This window comes from Peromyscus californicus, unplaced genomic scaffold (genome assembly GCF_007827085.1).
Source record: "Peromyscus californicus insignis strain IS unplaced genomic scaffold, ASM782708v3 Scaffold_8__1_contigs__length_139910024, whole genome shotgun sequence".
Classification (NCBI taxonomy): Eukaryota; Metazoa; Chordata; class Mammalia; order Rodentia; family Cricetidae; genus Peromyscus; species Peromyscus californicus.
In genome coordinates this window covers 10,415,571-10,436,622 of record NW_026294606.1, presented here as the reverse complement: position 1 = coordinate 10,436,622, position 21,052 = coordinate 10,415,571, and the positions used below count along the sequence as shown (strand labels likewise).

At 43.9% G+C, this 21,052-nt stretch overlaps 1 protein-coding gene across 2 annotated transcripts in view; it reads left to right on the top strand.

Annotated features, from left to right (window-relative positions):
• Sfxn1 (sideroflexin 1) overlaps window positions 1-21,052 on the top strand; it is a 44,184-nt gene that overhangs the window by 9,186 nt on the left and 13,946 nt on the right. For both annotated transcript variants that reach the window (XM_052727504.1, XM_052727505.1), the window contains exons 2-8: window positions 4,757-4,931; window positions 12,664-12,834; window positions 14,787-14,885; window positions 15,956-16,031; window positions 16,577-16,662; window positions 17,513-17,640; window positions 19,932-19,981. In XM_052727504.1, coding sequence (XP_052583464.1) covers window positions 4,768-4,931; window positions 12,664-12,834; window positions 14,787-14,885; window positions 15,956-16,031; window positions 16,577-16,662; window positions 17,513-17,640; window positions 19,932-19,981 — 774 coding nt within the window. In that variant the 5' untranslated portion in view covers window positions 4,757-4,767. The remainder of the gene's footprint in view (window positions 1-4,756; window positions 4,932-12,663; window positions 12,835-14,786; window positions 14,886-15,955; window positions 16,032-16,576; window positions 16,663-17,512; window positions 17,641-19,931; window positions 19,982-21,052) is intronic.

Here is a 21,052-nt window from a genome sequence, read left to right as displayed (position 1 = left end):
ACATTGCTGATTAGTCTGGTGGCGTTTCTTTTTCTGGGAGTGGGAAGCACAGATTACTGCTTCCAGTTTGTGCCAGTAGAGAGCTACTTAGACTCATAGTGAGGGAATGGAGCCCTGTCGGTTCCCTTTGCCACACTAGCAAACCACACATTTAATACAACTTTCGTTATTCTCTTAGTGTGCTGGAGGTCAGAAGCCTGACTGAGGCAGCCTTCCACCCGGAGGTGCTGGGAAGAGTGCCTCTGCCTTTCCAGCCTCCCACAACTCCAAATGATGTTGTGTTCATGTGTCGGCTCCTACTGTAACTCTGGACCTCCTCAGATAATCTAGTCAGCTCTTCTCTTCCTGATCGGGCCTGAAACCCTCGGCAAAGCCCCAGAACCATGGTTACAACATTTTGTCAGGTCCTGGAGACCAGCTGTCCACATCTTAGGAGGCCATTCTTCTGCTCACGAGGACAAGGCCATCCATGGGCTTTGTGGTTTCTGAGGTTTGGCAGTTTAACCTGGAGTATGAAAGTCACTGTTCAGGCAAAGCTGCCCCGCTTCCTCTGTTCCTCTGTGGGTTGGGAGTGGCCTCTTAGAATCTCTTCTTATTGGTAAGATGTTCGTACTTCGTGGAAAGGGCACAGCTGTTATGGGAAATGGCTTGCTCCAGCACTGGCCTCAGGGGACAGCACACGCTCTTAAGCATCCACAGTTATCCCTGTGTTTAATAGAAACAAAAAAAAAATCTTTGTCTCTCAGAGGGGACACTTGGTGCGGCCTCTGCAGTCTTGTGGCTCCATTGGACTGTACTCTATGAGGTTATGATGCTGGACTTCTAGTGGAGTGGACAAGTTCTTATTTAAAGGGAAAAGGGACCTCAAAGACACCAGTGCTCTATAGACATTAACTGATTTTGTCCTTTCAAAAAGCTAAAGAGACTGGTAAGAAAAAGTGATGTTGCTGGCCGGTGTCCTGGGGTCCCCTCTCCCCTTCAGCCATTTCACTGGACAGAGTGTTTCCTTTCCTGGAGTCTCAGTTTCCCTGTCTGTGTGGTGAACTCGTTGGATGACTCATTTGTAAGATCCTGTGTGGTTCTTTTGCAATACTACTACAAAGTAGCCATTCTGTTAAGTGGTTTGTGTTGGTGACAATTTAGCCGAAATGTTGCTTGTTCTTAACATATTGGAGGACATAGTTTGTTGATAAGAGCCACACTTCTGTGAAAGCTACATTTAAATTTTTGTGTTGTTATTTGTATTAAGCATAAAGGAGAAAGAATGCTCCAGAGAAAAATTAGGTATCCTGTGTCCCCTGGGGAACATAACAGTCCACTCTAGCCTGGGGGATCCCACAGTGAGGGCAGGTAGGAAGCATCATCTGTACAGTCCTGTACAGATAATGGAGGTTGGTGCCCAGAGTCCCTGCAGAGTCACATGTCCAGCCAGCCTTGGCCAGACCTAGAGTGTGAGCCTCCCTAGACGGCCTGTGTGTCTTTGAAAGCTCTCCACATGATGTATCCTGTGGTTTAGAGCCTCTGTCTTTGCCGCTGCCTTTGTGGAATAAACTGAGCAGGGGAGCCTTTGATGTGATGTGCCATCTATGCTTTTGAGGGTCTCTGGCCTTTGTGAGCCATCCCTTCCCTCTTCAGCTTCTCATCTCTTACAGTAGTTATCAACTTTTTACTATTGTTGTTTTGTTGTTGTTGTTGTTGTTGTTGTTGTTGTTATTTGCCTAAGCAGTAGAGGTCCCTTAATAACCATCATCCAAACACAGACACTGAAGGCAGGTCAGACAGGCTTGAGGTGCAGACAGGCTTCTGGGCCCAGCACCCACATTCCTGACCCCCCTCCATTACAAAGCTTGCTGAGATACCTTGGCTGATCTCTGCAGGCAAGTCTGGAAGCTTCCCTACATAAAACTGGAGTCTTTACTGTTTGTGGGTTATATAAACAATCCATGTTTCCACACACTGACATAGCCTTTGATGTCCATGTTAGCAATCCATGATCAACTGTGGTCCAAAAATATTGAATAGAATATTTCAAAAACAATAAAATAATTTGAGAGAGAACACATTCACACAGCTTATATTATCATGCATATTGTTCCATTGTCAGGTAGTGTTAACTTTTTGTTGTGCCTAATTTAATAATGAACTTTATTCGAAGTATATAAAAAAATATTATATATAGGGGTCTACACTATCTGTGGTTTCAGATATCCACTGTGGGGACTTGCACCCCCTCAGATAAGGGTGTACTGTACTATATGTCTATGTCCCTGGATTTAACATGCACAATAGTATATATGTTCTAATTTACACTTTGGCCTGTCAGGCAAAGGCCAGCAGGGACAGAGCTGCTGTCCAATGGGGGTGTACTTCCTGGCTCACTGTAGTAAGGGAGATCACTACCAGGGGAGTCGTGTGGGGTCTAACCAAGCAGGAAAATGACAGCTACTATAGCATTATGGAGACCAGTGGAGTTTAATGCTGCAGCATTGTGATGGGCACAAACCACGACTGGGGAAAGAAGTTTGCACTGGGAGTGGACTCAAATCCCTGTTTCCTTGGAAACTACAATGTTGAGAGGGACTTAGGATGCTGAGTCCAGAATGTCCCTAATATGAAGCCCTGTGCCTGGCCTGGGAACTCAGTGACTGTCAGCTAGTGGGGTCACCCAGACACTGTTGACACTTTGTAGCTAGGAGGAAAGAGGTATCCTGTTGGCTCTGCACCTCCTTGTTTTGGGGTCTGCTGTCCCAGCCCATTTTATCAATAGCTAGATTTTACCCTCTCACTTCCACCACCCACCCGCTTCAGACTCGGGTGCCTGACTGACATGTTCAGTTTTGATCCAGTGGTCAGTGGTATGTTATTTGGGGGGTTTGATAGACGACAAATTACAGGGTGATCTAGCATTTGCACCTGATGTTGTAAATGGTCCTAAGAATTTGTGTAACACTACAGAAAGCTACCGTTAGAACTGATGTTAGAAATGGAAGAAAAAGAAACAGGTATAAGAAAATTAATATTATGAAGCCTCTGTAATAACCGGATCCTTTGACTCCCCAACACCAGAGATTTCATCCAAGAAAATCAACAGATATGAGGGAAGAGAGCTCCAGACAAAGGCATGGTGTTATGTGTAATGTTGAGAAATAAACCAGAACAGCTCCAAAGGGTTACTATGGGTCCATAGTGAAGATCTGATGCTGCTAGAGGGTCTTCATGAAGCAAATGTAAATGAACACCCATGAACAGGGTGGAAAGATTATAAGAGCCAGTGGGTAGGTGTGGGAGTGGACCTGCTGAACGTGCCAATCAGCTGCTAAAGGAGGAATCCCATGCCCAAGTAGTTAGCACTACACTCATGTACATACGGGTAACACTAACTGGACTCAGTATGTTTACATATAGCATATTATATGTACATATAATTGTAGAATAGGTCATAAATTTGAGAGGGGGATGAAGAGGAGGACACAGGAGAGACTGAGGAGGAATGGATATATTCATGTATGAAATTCTAAAATAAAATTTAAAAGCTAGCCTATCAAATTATTTTTATACTTGAAAAGCTTTTCAGAAAATGGATTTCTGAAGACAGTAATAATTATTGCAGAGAGACTGGGTTGTGGAAATTTTATTTCTTTGTTATTTGCATAATAAGCTTGTGGTTTTCAGCATACCATAAGCAAGTATTGCAGTTCTGAAGTAATCAATATGACTCAGAAATGAGTGAACAAATACTGGAAAAAATAATGATCGTGAACCAGAAGGGAAGGTGCCATTTTTGCTCTGTGAGACTGTAAGGTGTGTTGCTTGTCTCCGTGTTTCCGGTAAATTGAAGAAGATTTTTTTTTTAATTTTTGACTAGTGGTTTATGCGCTGAACAGGCTGAAGGAATCTGCCTTCCTTTTCAGTTTTATAATCACTAGCATTAGTTATCATTGTTTTTAGTTTTATGATGTTGTGCATTGTCAGTTACTTTCAGTAGTAATGACGTTTGTTAGACCAGAACACAGTAATGTTGACATTCACTGCTTCACTCAAAGGCACGTGCTAATGGAGGCCAAGACTGACATCAGGTGGCTTCCTCAGTCACTCTCCATCATATTTTTTGAGACAGTGTCCCTTACTGAGCCTGGGGCTAACAGGTTTGGCTAGACTGTCCGCCCTCATGTGTGTGGCAGGCAGTTTAGTGACTGAGCCAGTCCTCCAGCCCTTGTGACTTTAAAACTTTGTGTTTCTATCTTATCTAGAATAACTTTGGCTTTTCCTGCAGAAAGGGGATAATGAAATACTGTGTACTTATGACTAGAGAGATGTGGCAAGTTCTTGAAATTTGGTTGAGGTGCATTGAGGTTTATGAACAGCTTGCTTTGGTTTAAAGGGGGTTCCAGTTTGCAGCTTGGGGGCTGCATGCACCCCACAATAGCTATGAATGTGACTGAACACAAAGTCAAAACTTACTTCAATATTATGAAGCATTTTTGTGTAGTTTTTAAAGATTAATTATTGTATGTGCGTGCTATGTCGGGGGCTGGTAAGCACGTGTGATGGTACTCCTGTGAAAGTCAGAGGACAACTTCGTGGAGTCGATTCTCCTACCTTTGATGTCGGTCCCAGGAGTAGAGCGCAGGTAACCGTGCTGGCTTGTCAGAGCTTTACCCACGGAGCCATCTTTACACACAGGTTAAGTGTGACTACCAGACACCTTGCTTGTAGTAACAGTGTCACCTCGCTTGCCTACTCTTTCCCTTTTCAGGATCTGGGACGATGTCTGGGGAGGTGCCACCCAACATTAACATCAAGGAGCCTCGATGGGACCAAAGCACTTTTGTCGGCCGTGCCAATCACTTCTTCACTGTCACGGATCCTAGGAACATCCTCCTAACAAACGAACAACTAGAGAATGCAAGAAAGGTGGTACATGAGTACAGGTGAGGCTGATGCCGTGTTTCCGGCCATGTTAATTGTTTTTAAAGTGCTTCGTGATTGGGCAGTATTGTTTGCAGTAAACTACTACATACCAAAATAAATGAATAAATAGGAAGACCAAGTAGAACCCCAGAGCTAACCCTGACCACAGATAGCCAGTGTTCATTGTGGCTTGATGACCTGTCTGTGAGGTCTCCTTCCCTGGCATCCTGGACCTTTTCTTTAACATAATTGTCCCAAGCACCTTTCTGTCATTGGATAGAAACAGCATCGTTCAAGAAACAGGCCCCTGATAACTAGGGGTAGGGCTGTTACTGCTGAGACACAGCCCCAGTGAGGGAGACTTTCTAGGTGAGTACTCAGATGGGAAGGATTCTGATGAAGTTCAGGCATGTACATGTGAGATGCACTCCATCAGTTGAGAGCATCATACACGTGATAAGAGGATGCCACCTATGCAGGGACAGTTGGTCTTCCACATTCACCAATTCTCTGGCCTTGCTTTTAACCAGTTCTGGTAGAAACCACTAGAAAAATATCTTCTGCAAGCACTGGACATGAACAGACTTCGTTTTCTTATTATTACTCCGTGAACAATGCAGTCTAACTGTACAGGGCATTTCTCATTCATGATGTGTAGCAGGTAATCTAGAGATGATATCTACACATGAGAAAGAACCCAGACATGGTACTACCTGACTAAGTCCCAGCTACTCATGAGGCTGAGGCAGGGGACTCACCCAGCCAACGCTTGACAAGCCTGAGCAACATTGTAAGACCCCCATCTCAAAAAATAAAAAAGGAATGTATGGGATTAAATACAAATAAACAAATATCAGGCATCCTATAGAAAATACTCTAATCTCAGAATTTGTGTGCTTGGGGACAGCTAATTCAGCAGTAGATGTATTCTATTTTAAATAAATAAATAAATGAATAAACTGGATAAGAAATACTGTAGGGGCTGGAGAGCAGCTTACAGTTAAGAGCTGCTTGCTTTTGCAGAGGACCCAGGTTCAGCTCTCAGCACCCACATGGTGGCTCACAAATACCTGTAACTCCAGCTCCAGAGGACTTGATGCCTTCTTCTAACCTCCACAGGTCCAGGCATGCACTTAGACACATGAAATTTTTTGAAAAAATAAATACTTGAGGCTTTGTACACTTCAAAGAGTCTTAGTCACATAATAACTTTACTACTTTTTTATAACCCTTTTAATGTAAAATCCCTGTGACCTGGGGACATACAGGCCATGGACAGTAATTTGCTGATTTCTGCTCTAGGGAAAAGCCAATAAGATATGGGGAATTTGAACATCAGGTGCTCTGCCCCTAAACATAGCAGGAATAACACGCCTCAGGTGTTTACTGCTGGCTGGGCAGTTGGGAGGGACCAGTGCAGTCTACAAAGGAAGACTTCACTTGAGCGTGTTTTCAGGACTTCAGAAAAATCAGTGTTCTTTGTGAATTTGGAACAAAAGACAGAGGGCAGGTTGACCACTTGAGGATGACATAATGAAGAGACGAAGAAACTCAAAATGCTGTAGAGAACTTAGAATCTTCATTGGAAACAATGTTTGGGAACTAACAACAGACAGAGCAGAGAATAAACCATATGGGCTCCTCGAGGACCGTAATGAGAGGTCAGCAAACTCTAAAAGGGCCAAAAGGTATTGAGGAGGTCTCTGTGGGCCATTCTAAAACTGTAACAACCGCTCTTAGCGTGCAGGTCAGGCTCTGGACTGCCCTTGTAACAACTGCTCTTAGTGTGCAGGTCAGGCTCTGGACTGCCCTTGTAACAACTGCTCTTAGTGTGCAGGTCAGGCTCTGGACTGCCCTTGCCATTCCCGAACAGACGAAAGAGTAAGGGATGAAAAGATTATGTGTCCGTTACTTTAGCAGTTACCTTGGTGGTGTTCTGACCGAAACACCTGATGTGAATAACTTAAGGGAGGAGCCATTCTATCCACTGTTGCCATGGTTATTGCAGAGAAGGAGGGAGGTCAGCACCCTCAGCTTTTTCCTCCTGTATTCTATCTGAGTCCCCAGCCCAAGGACGGTGGCACCCACAGTCAGGATGTACACACACACATGCACACACAGACACATACACACAGTTAATCTCCTCTGGAAATGCCTTCAAAGACATACCAAGAAGTGTGTTTTTCTGATGTCCTGGGGGATTCTAATCCAGTCACATCAACAGTAACTATCTAAGGGGGCTATGGACTAGAGGGTGAAGAAATAATTAGTTGCTACTTGCTTCAGGAAAACTCAAGAGAACACCAATCTGTGTAACAGAGAAAGACTTTCTGCACTCAGAACCTGTCTACAAGCTAAAGAGACATGCCCTTTCCAGAGGAGAGAGCCATAGGTGGCCGTTTTTCAAATGTTTTATGTTGTCTATAAACAAACTTTTTCATGTATATGGGCATTTTGTTTGCGTGTGTGTGTGTGTGTGTGTGTGTGTGTGTGTGTGTGTGTGTGTGAGCCACTTGGGTGCCTGGTGCCTGGAGAGACCAGAAGAGGAAACTGTATTCCTGACATTGGAATTACAGATGGTTATGAACTACCATGTGGTGCTGGGAATCGAACTAGGGTCCTCTGGAAGATCAGACAGTGCTCTTAACCACTGAGCCACCTCTCCAGCCCTAAACAAACTTTTTTTCCCTTTAAAGTAACATTTTTTTTCTTGGTGTGTATTCATAGTACTCAGCTTCATTCAGAAAGACATTTTCATGTAAAAGTTGGAGCATTTCCCATAAACTCCTGCCTGCCTGCTTCTCACCCCTCCCCCTGCCCCTCCTGTTAGTCCCTTTTGTCCCCTGAATTGGCCTCCATGAACACAATAAGAAAGTTATCTGTCATCTGCACGCCCAGAGTCAGCATGTGCTGTGTCCAGCAGAGGGCTGCAGCCAGGCGGTTTATACCAGACTGCCATCATTAGCAAAGAATCAGGTCCACACTCCTTGAGAACTCTCCTTGAGCAGGAAAGAGATGAAATTTAAAAATTAAAATAAAAAAGAAGCAGAAATTCTGTATAGAAATTCTGTATAGAAAGACAAGGGACAATTTAGGGTAAGTGGATCAGAACAATCCAGTGTTGACAATAGGTCTCGTGAGGAGCAGCCAGATAGCATTCACCAGCCAGCTAGAGCTGCACCGGAAAGGGATTGTTAGAAACGACAGGAACTTGATCCGAAATGTGGTCCTAATGTGGCGCTAAAAGCCCCGACAAGCCACCCCAGAATTTCTAAATCCCTTCTCTTTATTCCCAAAGAAGAACCAGGTAGAATTACACAGTAAAAACAATGATACCGCAGTAGGAACTCTTCATGAGCTGTATGTGTTTAACTAAACAATTAAGTCCAACAGCAGATGGGCTGTGCACTGTTTATGAAAATAGCAGACGTTCATGTGTGCTGAGAAGGCTTGAAGCCGCCTGTGCTTAGTACTCTAACCCTGACAGAGTCCATGTGTTTAGTACTCTAACCCTGACAGCAGTCCATGTGTTTAGTACTCTAACCCTGACAGCAATCCATGTGTTTAGTACTCTAACCCTGACAGAGTCCATGTGCTTAGTACTCTAACCCTGACATCAGTCCATGTGTTTAGTACTCTAACCCTGACATCAACCTGTGTTTAGTACATGCTTCAGGGAGGGAGAAAAGAGAAGAACGGTGTTTGCTCACGTGAGATTTGAGACAGCTCCAGTCTTGATGATGTCATATTGTCACATACCACCCTACTCCACCCCACCCTGCTTTGCTTTCAGTTTCCAAAATATTTAGAAACTGGGGCTGTAGGACTCTTTAACCCCTTTTCCCAAACTTGAACATAGGCATTTCTTTCTCCCTGTAACCTCTATTAATGACTCGGAACACATATAGGAAAGCATGCAGCCCAAGGCATCAAGGGTAAGAATAAGTCTTCACTGTTCAAAACCACTTTGAAACTAAGAAGTGGAGATATTAAAAAGATGAAGCAATTGTATTTTGCAGCTGACAATATCCTAATCACCTTGAAATAACAAATAAATGTGATGAGAGGGTCTGCTTTTAATCCACGTGTAGCATCAGTGTGCACAGTGACAGCAGTTCACACTGCATCAGAACACTTAAAGATACAAAGTATGCATGGGCGGGGGAAATGGCTCAGAGGTTAAGAGTGTATACTGCCCTTACAGAAAACTGAAGTTCAGTACCCAGCACCCACCTCGGGCAGCTCACAAACACCTGTTAGCTACAGAGGTAGGGGACCCAACACCTGTGGCCTCTGCAGGTACCTGCACTCATGTGCACATCCCCACACACAGACACTGCTACATAATTTAAATTTTTTAAGTGTGTATGTCTGTGAAGTAAGGATAACAGAATTTTCCCAAGTTCCTACCCTGAGAAAATTCCTCCCAGAGTCCTGGGAAAGACGCCACGTACGGCATGGGGTATCTGAGGGAATCTACATACACTGCATTCTTTTGTCTGCTGACTTTATTCCTCTGTGACAAAATTCTATCTGTACAGCTTCAGCCCTGTCCTCACACTCAGCTCCTCTCTGTGCCCACTTTTCCTGTCCTCATAGTCTTAATAGGTGCCTATGCTTTTGACCTGATCTTCGTCCTCTGTTCCTTTGTCCTCCATCTATCCTAACTGGCCCCTTACCCCTGGCCCCATAAACTCTATGAGAGATCTGCTTTACTCTCTACAGAATCTCTGTCTTCCTGTCCTCTTTCTGGCCACATGGTTCTGTGTCTTCCTCTGGAATTCTCCAGTCCTTACTGCACCTGGTTATGCAAAAAGTCCTATTTCCTCAGTCAATGGCTCTGGAATGCCACTAGGCTTGAAGGCAAGGGATGGTCTGAACTTCATTTGCACAAGAAACAAGGCTATGCATCTGCTGCCTGCTTGTCTCCTAGGCTCTGTAGGGGGTGTTAGTACCTAGAAGAACAGTGTTCCAGAAGCTTAGCTGTTTGCCATAATGGTCTGGAAGTATTTGGGCATGCAAGAATTTCAAAGCAGAAGACAGCTAAAATATTAAAAACTGGATAACACCAAATATTCCATAATAAATGGCTTGCCTCTAGAAAAATACCTTGAAATTTCTAGGTATAGCTTTAATATCCAGCTGAATCTCTATAATATATTCTTGCAGCCCGCAAGAGTGAAGGGGGGAGAGCTGGGAACACCCTTACTCAGAAGAGTGTGACAGTTAAAATAGCCAAAGTAACTCGAGACGCAGTCGGACTAGAAGGAAGCCTTACACTGTCGCAGGGACGCGTCTCTCCTGTTAACAGTTTCCATCAGCACAGCTGTGATTGCCTCTAAGACCTAGAAAAATAACTGTAAGGTTTTCCTGAAGACAAATGACTGTAACTAAGGCATAAGGAGGGTAATAGACGGAACAACACTTATCCCACCAACAGTTAAGATGGGCTGTTGTTAAAATGGTGAGTGTGGTCCTCACTCTGCAGGTAAGCAGAGACACAGCAGAGGCCTAAAATCAAGCCCCATGCTCCTCACACCCCAGCTGGTAGAAACCAGCCAACAGGAAGTAAAGTGAGCAAATTTCACATTTTCTTACTGTACTGGCTGGTTTTGCGTGTCAACTTGACCCAAGGTAGAGTCATCAGAGAGGAACCAGCCTCAGTTGAGGAAATGCCTCCATGAGATCCAGCTGTAAGGCATTTTCTCAATTAGTGATCAATGGGGAAGGGCCCAGCCCATGGTGGTTAATGCCATCCCTATAAGAAAGCAGGCTAAGCAAGCCAGCCATAAGGAGCAAGCCAATAAGCAGCACCCTCCATGGCCTCTGCATCAGCTCCTGCCTCCAGGATCCTGTTCTGTTTGAGTTCCTGTCCTGACTCCCCTCAGTGATGAACAGCAAGGCTGAAGTGTAAGCCAAATAAACCCTTTCCTCCCGAACTTGCTTTTTAGTCATGGTGTTTTGTCGCAGCAATAGAAACCCTAACTAAGACACATACTTACGATAAATTCCTGCTGTTTTTTAAGACAAACTCAGACTCGAGAGCAAAAGGCATAGTTTTTGCTGTCACAACCTGCAGCTTGGTTTCTGGAACCCTGACTAAAGGCAGGGAGGACAGGAAGAAAGGACAGACACATACAGGAAAACTGGGATCGGGTGGTGATGTGGGCTGTATGGAGTGCGCCTAGCAGGCAACCCAGAACCTCAGGTGTTTATTAGGTATAGCACAGAGGAGGGGCTAGCTGTTCCAGGTAGGAGTCTGTGTTGATGAACACTCTGAGGCTCTAAACATCCTGGAGGAAGAAGCTGCAGTTGCTAGTCTGTACACACACTGATCACTCATACTCGGACCCACCCTTTGCCATCCCTCTTGAGCCTGGCCAATTTCTCATGAATTCAAGACTTTGGTCTTTGTCATATGCGTGCTCTCAGGGCTTCCTCCACACCCTACAAACTCAGACTCAAGTGCAGAGGATAAAAGTCATTAAAATGTTTAGTATTTTACATAGCTGTCACTTTAGCAAATTTATTCACTTATTCCTAAATCTTGGATGTGGGGAAAAGTTCTAATTATGAAGGCTTATTCCCATATTTACAAATGGAAAAAGTAGAATTAAAATCCCAATTAAAGTTCACATTGTGAAATAATCTGTAGCATTTAAAGGGTGATGTGCCCCCTTCCCAGTTTGGAGGCTGGAAGTCTGAGTGACAGGTGGCACAGTAGGGTCACACTCCCTCTGAAGGCTTTCAGGGAGGATCCTCCTTGCCTCATCCTGGGTGCTGGTGGCTCTAGGAATTGTCAGCATCCCTTGGCTTGTAGGTACATCATTGTACTCTCTGCCTTCTCTGTTTGTGCATAGACACTGTTCCTTGGATTTAGTGACCATTCATCCAGTAGGACTTCACTTTGGCTAATTACATCTATAAAGCCACACCCTGTTCTTCTATGTGGATGTGTGTTTGGGGATTACTATTCAACCCAATGTAGATGTTTTAGAAGAATGTTATATTCGAGCAAAGAAATATTTATAGAGTATTGTTGAATAAAAGCCATGGTTAGTGAGCATCTGGTCTGGTGTCATATCTTAAACACCTTGGAAGACTGAAAAAGTATTCATCCAAGCGTTGCCAGTGGCAACAGTAGCTAGGCCCGGGCTAACTTCATTGCTCCGCTAAATTTGTGTATTTTCTAAGTCTCTGACAATGAGTATTTCTTTGATGAGAACATCTGACAAACTGTGCAGCAAGCCCTTTATTTGCGCCAAAAGGTCCCAAACCTAAGTTTGCCAATGGCAGGTTTAAAATGAAGTAATAGCCTTAAATGCCATAACTTTGATCTGATTGGTTAAAAATAGTTCAGAGTTTGCCATGTTCAGACTACAGTTTTAACATGTCACTTAAAACAATGAATATTTTCAAGATGAATACTCCTTAATATGCATATTACTTTCTGTTATTTTCCAAATTACAGATAATGGAGATGCGTGGGTCTGAGAAGTTCACTGTAACAGTGTTTTTGTTCTTAGGCTTCCAGGAAGGCCAGTAATAGAGTGCATGCTGTATGTGTGAGGCTCTGGGTTCAACTCCCAGCACCGAAAACACATAAATAATTTAAAAAATAATAATAACCACCACCACCGCTCTAACAGACCTGCCAGGTCCCGTAGGTGCAGTAAGGTTTTGCAAACCATGAAGCTCAAGGTCAGGTATCTGAATGGAGCAGTTGCTGGGACTTTTGATGTCATTTTCTAGGCAAGGAATTGTTCCTGCTGGCCTCACGGAAAATGAGTTGTGGAGAGCAAAGTACGTGTATGATTCAGCTTTCCATCCTGACACGGGTGAAAAGATGATTCTGATAGGAAGAATGTCAGCTCAAGTCCCAATGAACATGACCATCACGGGCTGCATGATGACATTTTACAGGTAAGTTACAGATGCGTGAGAGGTGTTCGTTAATTTGCTATTGGAATAATTTGAAGAATATTTTAATATAAATTTTACTGAAATAAATGTCATAGTGATTATGTTAACAAGAATGATGAATTCATTCTACGTGTGTCAAAACATGTTATACCCCATAAGTATATTCAGTAAAAAAAAAAATTAAAATAAATGTAAGGTTGGCAAGATGGCTCAGTGAGTAAAGGCACTTGCCACCAAACCTGAACACACAGTTCGATTCCTGCGAAGCACTTAGTGCATAGAGAGAGCCCACTTATTGCAGGTCATCCTCTGTGACCTCCACATGCATGCACATGCATACAAAATAAATAAAATTTAAATTAAAAATTAACTAGAACTTAGAACAGCTGAAAATGAGATGGAGGTGGGTGTAATGGCTCACCTGTAACCACAGCTCTTGGGAGGCTAAGAGGATTGTGAGGGTGAGGCCAGCCTGGCTATACAGCTAACACCTGTCTCAATCTAACAATAACAATCACAAAAGTAATTAATAAAATGAGGTGGTATTGTTTTAACATAAGAAAGATATCATTTCATCTTTAATTCCACTCTGAGTAGATGCTGCCACTCTATTAAGCAGCACCTGGCATGATTTGCGAAAATAAATACCTGTTTTAGCTGGGCATATGGGCTCATGCCTGGAATCCTGGCATGCAGGAGACTAAGGCACTGGAGGCCATGAGTTTTCGGTCATTCTGAGCAGACAAAAATAAAACAATCAAGTAGAATAATAATAATAATAAATAAGTAAATAAACCACAATCCGTTGTATTTAAAGGTGTGTTTTGCCTCTAACGATGCTAAGTCAGGGGACATAGAGGTGGCCCAGAAGTTGAGAGCACTCACTGGCTGCTCTTGCAGAGGACTCCAGTTCAGTTCCCAGCACCACATGGCAGTTCACAACTGTCTGTAATTCCAGGTCCAGGGGATCTGACACCTTCTGGCAGGCACTGTACACACATGTATGTAGGCAAAGCACTCATACACATAAGATAAGAATAAATAAAGCTTTTTTTTTTAGGACACTAAATAAAATCTTTGTTTAAAAAGAAGTTGACATTTTTCTCTAAGTCTTAGGCCCTAAAGAAAATGAGATAGGGAAAAAAAAAGTCTAGAAATAAACTCTTCTATTCTTTCTGTAGACACAGGTGTGTTTGGGTGTTGGAATAGATATAGACACAGCATCAGAAGGGCCAAGCCTGCTTCGTTTGCAAATAGTTATTTTGGGTTTGGGGATTTTGTTTTGTTTTGTTTTGCTTTGTTTGACCAAGAGAAGGGCTCTTCTGTCTACCCTGTGCTAGGCTTTTTATAAGTTTATTTCTTTATGACAGAAGCTGTCCTGGCTAGTTTCTTGTGAGCTTGACACAAGCTAGAGTCATTTGGGAAGGGAGACTTTCAATTGAGAAAAATTCTGTCATAAAACTGGCCTATAGGCAAGACTGCCAGGCATTTTCTTGATTAATGATCGATTCGGGAGGGACCAGCTCACTGTGGGTGGTACCTCTCCTGAACTGATGGTCCTGGGTTCTATAAGAAAGCAGATTGAGCAAGCCATGGAGAGCAAGCCAGTAAGCAGCACCCCTCCATGGCCTCTGCATCAGGTTCCTGCTTTGAGTTCCTGCCCTGACTTCCTTCGATGATGGACTATGATGTGGAAATGAAACCAAATAAACTCTTTCCTCTCCAAGTTGATTTTAGTCATGATGTTTATCACAGCAATAGAAACCCAAAGACAGAAGCCCTGTGAGCTTGGTGATAAGGAAACTGGGTGTCAAAGTAGACAGTCTGTGGCTGCAGACTTCCTCCCTGCCTAGTACCCGTCCTTGCTGGTAGTTGGTGTTAGACATTTTCTTTCTGTATGAAGGGAGCCTCGCTGGTGCTGGAGGGTATGTGATGGCTTACTCTTGTTTTAGGACCACACCGGCTGTGCTTTTCTGGCAGTGGATAAACCAGTCCTTCAATGCTGTTGTCAATTACACCAATAGAAGCGGAGATGCTCCCCTCACCGTAAAGTAAGGCTGTGGGGTGACCCGTCCTCCATGAGCCTGTGCTCCCTAAGTAGCGATGCATTTGAACACATAGCTTGCTCTGTGCAGTGTCTCTCCTCCTCCCTCTGTCGGGATAACTTTCTGCTTTTGTCTTCCTTCTCTGATGTCATCTGCTATTAGTGGGACGCTGCTGTCTCTCTTACATCCTGAGCTCGGGACCCTGCAGAATGCCTACCAGGCAGCCCTCAGGCCTGACCTCTGTTAAGTAACTCCCCCTGGGACTGCATGAGTCAAAGCCACCAGTCTCAAAGCAGAAGGGGCTTTGCAGTAATGTGGCCTTTATAGACACTTTACTTTAAAAGCACCTCATTGCTGGAGTCCAAAGAAAGCAATGAACTTATGAATTTGTCTCCTGTATTAGAATGTATGTGTGTATATAAATATGTGTGCGTATGTGTATACATATATACATATATATGTGTATATATATATTTGCCAAGCTGAGATTAATTAAAACTATAGCTATAATTTGCACAACAATTGAAACAGTCCTGTTTATGTTGGGAAATTGCCTTTGACATCCAGTATTCTGCTATCATCAAAATGGAGCACAGGATGCTGAATCCTGCCACCCAGTTGTGTTTCTCACAATTAGCAGAACGGCTTGAGCTCCGCTGCACTTTAGAGATAAACTTGGACTGTTTTTGTACAGTGAACTAACCTTCTAAGATGGTCCTGCTGCACTTTGCTTTCTGTGTGTACGTTAATGTTTTGAATGATAGTTTTGATTTGTGCAAATGTGTCCCAAACACTTAGCCCAGAGCCTTTGCTCCATCCGCAGCTTTCCACACACCTCTCCTTCCTCATCTACATGGGTGCCTCATCTGCATGTCTGCTTGGTTGGGGTTGTAACCCACTGTTAGGGATGTGTTTGCGTTCTGGATTCCCACACTGATGGAGTCACCCCAAATGTTACTCTGCAGACTCTCCGCTGCTGACATACACTCCTGCCTCCTCAGTTTCTTCAGATCCTGTGTTCATGATCCCTGACCTACACCCATCATTTACATGATGTCTTTATTTTCTTTTTTCAGTGAGCTGGGTACGGCTTATGTTTCTGCTACAACCGGTGCTGTAGCGACAGCCCTAGGACTTAATGCCTTAACCAAGGTACTTTAGTTGTGTTTCCATGGCAGATCATCTTAACTTTCTTCTCACCTGTCACTCTGGGTGCCTCTGTTATTCTCAAAAGAATTGCAGCCACTTGGCTTTCCTGTAGCCATCTTTAGCTGCATATTTTCATTGTATCTTCTAGTGGATTGGAGAAGGGTTGTAACTAGTAGCAACAGCCAAGACTGGTCTGTTCCTGGCTCTATGAGTTAGTTCTAAATGCCTCTCTCTAAAAAACCCTCCTAAGACTGGGGTGGGGGATGGGGGAGCTTGAAGAGGTGGAAGAGCTGGCTCTGAAATCAAAGTTCTGAGACTTGGGAACATGCTTCCAGCCACACAAACTAAGCTATCAAAGTGTCTTAGATGGGTGCATTGTCTCAGTATGTCCTTGCCAGAGATACAGAAATACCTCTAAGCAACAGGTTTGAGGCCCCTTGGCCTGGCTCTATACAGCCAGGACTGCAGTGTTTTTAGGAAGACGTAAGAATTTCCATCCAGCCATCCGGGAGAAGCAAGATGACACTTGTGGAATTATCTTCCTACAGCGCGTCTCACCACTGATAGGACGTTTTGTCCCCTTCGCTGCCGTGGCTGCTGCTAACTGCATTAACATCCCGCTGATGAGGCAAAGGTAAGAGGACACAGGCACCAGGCAAGGACTTGGGCCCCGTGGGGGAGTTTCTCGTAGTGTAGATGAAATCATATGAAATCTGAGATTTGCTTCAGAATAGAGCAGGGTGGTAAGGGCAAGCCCATTGGGTTCCTATTTGTTGAAGTGGGCTGAAAAAGGCCTAGAGGCTTAGAATGCATAGTCTTCCTATTTCAAAGGTCTATACCCTCTACACAGAAAAAAATTCTGTAAGATTGAGACCAGAGATGGAGAAAGCCAAGAGTTTCTTGGTTTTCCCTTGGAATTTTCATATGGAGCTTAAGGTAATTTTAATCTTTATCTTCAGAAATGTGTTTTTTAGAACTGACGGAAATTGAAGGAGAGGAAAGAATAAGCATTTTGGACAGATAACAAAAGATCAGGGCAGTAGCAGGAGTTGGCTCCCAGCATTAGGAACTGTATGTAGCTAATGAATATCCAACAGGGCTGTATTGCAATGACTATCAATACATGAGATGCTCAGTAACGCTATGTACTGTATCTATTTCTAATTTAGAAGGTTGTTCAGATTTGTACCTGAGCACAGAAATTAACGACACCTTTGAGCTAGCATATCCACCCCTCAAATCATATTATTATTGGAAAGGTACATCCTTCTGAAAAAGGAGTACTCCTGTTATTTTCCCTTCATGTCTATCACAGGAGGCTTGAACTTGTTCATGGTATTCAAAAATAGACTTATCAGTGCCAAGAATGACACTTGAGTAGGAAACTGGATGAAGGAGACATTTAATCTTCCTCACCAGAGCCCTCCTTCAGGGCGCTGCCTCGAGGCATCTGTGAACCCCTCTGCATGTGTTCTGCCCTTCAGGGAACTCAAAGTCGGCATTCCTGTCACTGATGAAAATGGCACCCGATTGGGAGAATCGACCAATGCTGCAAAACAAGCCATCACGCAGGTGGTCATCTCCAGGATCCTCATGGCAGCCCCTGGCATGGGTGAGTGAGCTTGGAGGTCCTGCGTGTAGTTCATGCCAAGCCTTTATCAGTAAACAGAACAGCAAACAGCACTCACCTTTGTGAAAACTTCCTTTTGATGGTGGAGCCTGCACCTGGGCAAGTAAATAATATGTGGTACAAATGGGACATCCTTCACCAAATGCTTGGGGCTTAGGAGTGTCCCAGGTTGAGGATTTGTTTGGATTTTAAAACATTTACATATAAATAAAATGAGCTACTCTCAGGAGGTTCAAAGTTAAATTTGAAATTTGTTCATGATAGATATACATCTTGTACATGTGGCCTAAAAATAATTTTGTGCAATATTGCTAATGACTTCATACATGCAACAAACGTTGCATATTGTAGGTATGCATCATAGCTGATGTATGAGAGTTGAGAAAGGTGACTGATTATGGAACATTTCAGAGCTGAGGGGTTTTTTATGATTTAGTGATTTTTATTTTATGTTCATTCGTGTTTTGCCTGCATTTATGTCTGTATGAGGGTGTCAGATCACTTTGAGCTGGATTAAAGATAGTTGTGAGCTGTGATGTGGGTGCTGAGAATTGAACCTGGGTCCTCTGGAAGAGCAGCCAGTTCTCTTAACTGCTGAGCCATCTCTCCAGCCCCCAGAGCTGAGGTTTTTTGGTTAGGGATTCTTAGCCTGTATGTAAAATGGTAGGTAACAAGAGCCAAGGGAAGGAATGCTAGGGATGGAGGAAGCAAGTGGGCAGGCGAGGGACTGGGTAGGGATAAGGATGGGGCGACTTCTTAGCAAGGTAGAGCGGGCATCAGCAGAGGAGCAGGGCTTGCCTTTTGTGGGGGAGGCATTCTGCCAAGGAGGAGAGAAAGAAAGGATTTGAAGGGGCCTCCAAGACTAGCGCCAGCTACTTGGGCATTCCAAGCTCTAACTTAGTCTGAGGATTAGAGCACCACGCAGTTTTGAACATGGTAATTATGTGATATGGGTGCTATGTGAGACTAGATTAAAGGGGTGTAGCAATGGTGAGTGGAGACAGCTCGGGGCTGCCTCTGCACCACAGGCAGCAAGCCATGGCTAGTTGGACCAGAGTGATGTAGTGGAGATGAGGAGAGTAGGTGGAAGTGGGTGTGGACTGTTTAAATCTTAAGACGATGCTTCTGAAGTCCATGGAGATAAGTACTTTCTCCTGAAGTTCTCCCTAGAACATGGGACAATGACAGTGCTGAGGACAGCTATTAGAAAATGTGCATCTGGCAGCTACTCTGTTATTTATATAGTATGGGGTCAGCATGAGCAGAGAGAACATCTGTGTCATATTAAGACCCTTTGAGAATCTCCTGTCTACCCATCGGGCTGCTTGGGGGCCTAGAGAAGGTTCTTAGACACTCAGAAATCAAGGGACCTATGAGTGACAGCTTTCTTTGTAGGGAAAACTAAGAAAGAAACCCAGGACTTAATGTTCTTGAACTTCTTCACCTAAGCTGCGTGTAAACAGGTGCTCTCAAATGAAGCATGTCTGTCAGCTGCTGTTGGCTATTGTCACATGATGTTGGCTATTGTCACATGATGCTGGCTATTGTCACATGATGCTGGCTATTGTTACATGATGCTCTGAGCTGATGAGCTTGAATGAGCAACAAAAGTTGAAGAAAAGTACATAAAGGAAAACCAAGGAACATTCTGCAGTTGACCCTGTGTGTACGCAGCTCAGCATCCAGAGTCAACCACCCAACAAAAGGAAGATATGTGTATTGAACACGTTCAGGCTTTCTTCTTGTTATTCTTGCAACTCTTTGCACATCGTGAATATTGTCTGTAAGCCACAATTTACCTAGAGATTACAGCAGCTCTAAGGCTGAGAATTCATGCATTTTGTAACCACAGGAGTCCTGGATCCATTGCCCTGTAGATACTGAGAGACAGCATTGATCGTGTTGCGTTTCAGCTAACTGGAGGAGATCAGCATTATCTGATTGACCCGAGGAGCCCCTCTATACTCTAGTGGGCTGCCAGTGTGGTCTGTGAAGGATAGATACCTTAGGGACCAGCAGGCTTGTCACTCCAAAGAGAAGGCTGTTGAGCCCCCAACACATCTCCTGAGCCCAGATTTCCAGACGGCCTGAAAACAGTATTGCACCCCAGTTTCCACTCAGCTCCAGTTTTGCATTGGCTTTGGTTTGAGTCTTTCACTCTGCCAATGTAAAAATAGCCTAAAAGTGACACGGCTTTCTATCAGCCTGTTACGGGAAACACAGCTGAAGGAAGGCATTAAGTGAAGATTTAAATGGCCCTGTCTTTATTACAGCCATCCCTCCATTTATCATGAACACGTTGGAAAAGAAAGCCTTTCTGAAGGTAAGACCCATTCCATTGTCATTTTGTAAGTCCTTTTCTTTCTTTTTCTTTCTTTTGTGAGACAGCGTTTCTCTATTGTCCAGGAACTCACTCTGTAGACCAGGCTGGCCTTAAACTCACTGAGATTCACCTCCCTCTGCCTCCCAAGTGCTGGGAGTAAAGGTGTGTAGCACCACACGCAGCTGTGAGTCCTTTTCAGACTTCACACTGAACAGAATAGTTAGTGAATGACAGACAACCTGAAGGCCAGTTTCCCTTGGACACTTATGTAAATATGAAGATGCTTCTGAAAGCATCTCCTTTCCACTCTCGGATGTTTGAGAAGGTATGAAGACTTCTGCTGTGGGGAGGCAGTGAGTGGACTCTCCACCTGGTCATCTGTGGCATGCCTAGCTAGGTCAGAGTGAGAAGACAGTAGTGACTTTGGGACATAGGAAATTATCTGTAATATCGGGAATGGAACGATCTGGAATAATAACTTCATGGAGCATTGAATTTAGTATTTCTCTTTGATAGTCATATCTAAAAGTTTATTGATCTATCATAAGAAAGCATGCATTGCTGTGTGCCATCTCTGTGCCCTACAGATTGTGTTTTGTTGGTTCTAGGACTAGTCCAGTTGGGATACAGTGGGATAAGATGGCTCTTTCATATCATGCTGAGTGTGGAGACATGCTTAGGAGCAGAGGCTCTGGCCCTCCCTGGAGGAGTAGGTGTACTGTGAACATGGTAGCTCCCTTGGGATGGACCATTTGAGTCTTAAAAGCAGAACTGTAAAAGCAAGGGAGTATCGTACATAAAACTGAAGAGAAGGGATGCTGTCCCAAACCAGATGCTTCTAGGATGAGATCATGATGTATACGCATAGGTCCATGTGCTCCATATGGGCCCCAGTAGGAGAAGGAAAGCCAAATGCTGAACGGACACTTCATAAACACTGTAAGTTAAGAAAATATGCTGCAAATAAACAGCACAAGCACCTCCCTGGACCATGGTAAGGGACAGGAATGTCCATCCATTCTCCTGGAAATTCTGGGGACACAGAGAATAAAAACCCCAAGCTATATTTCT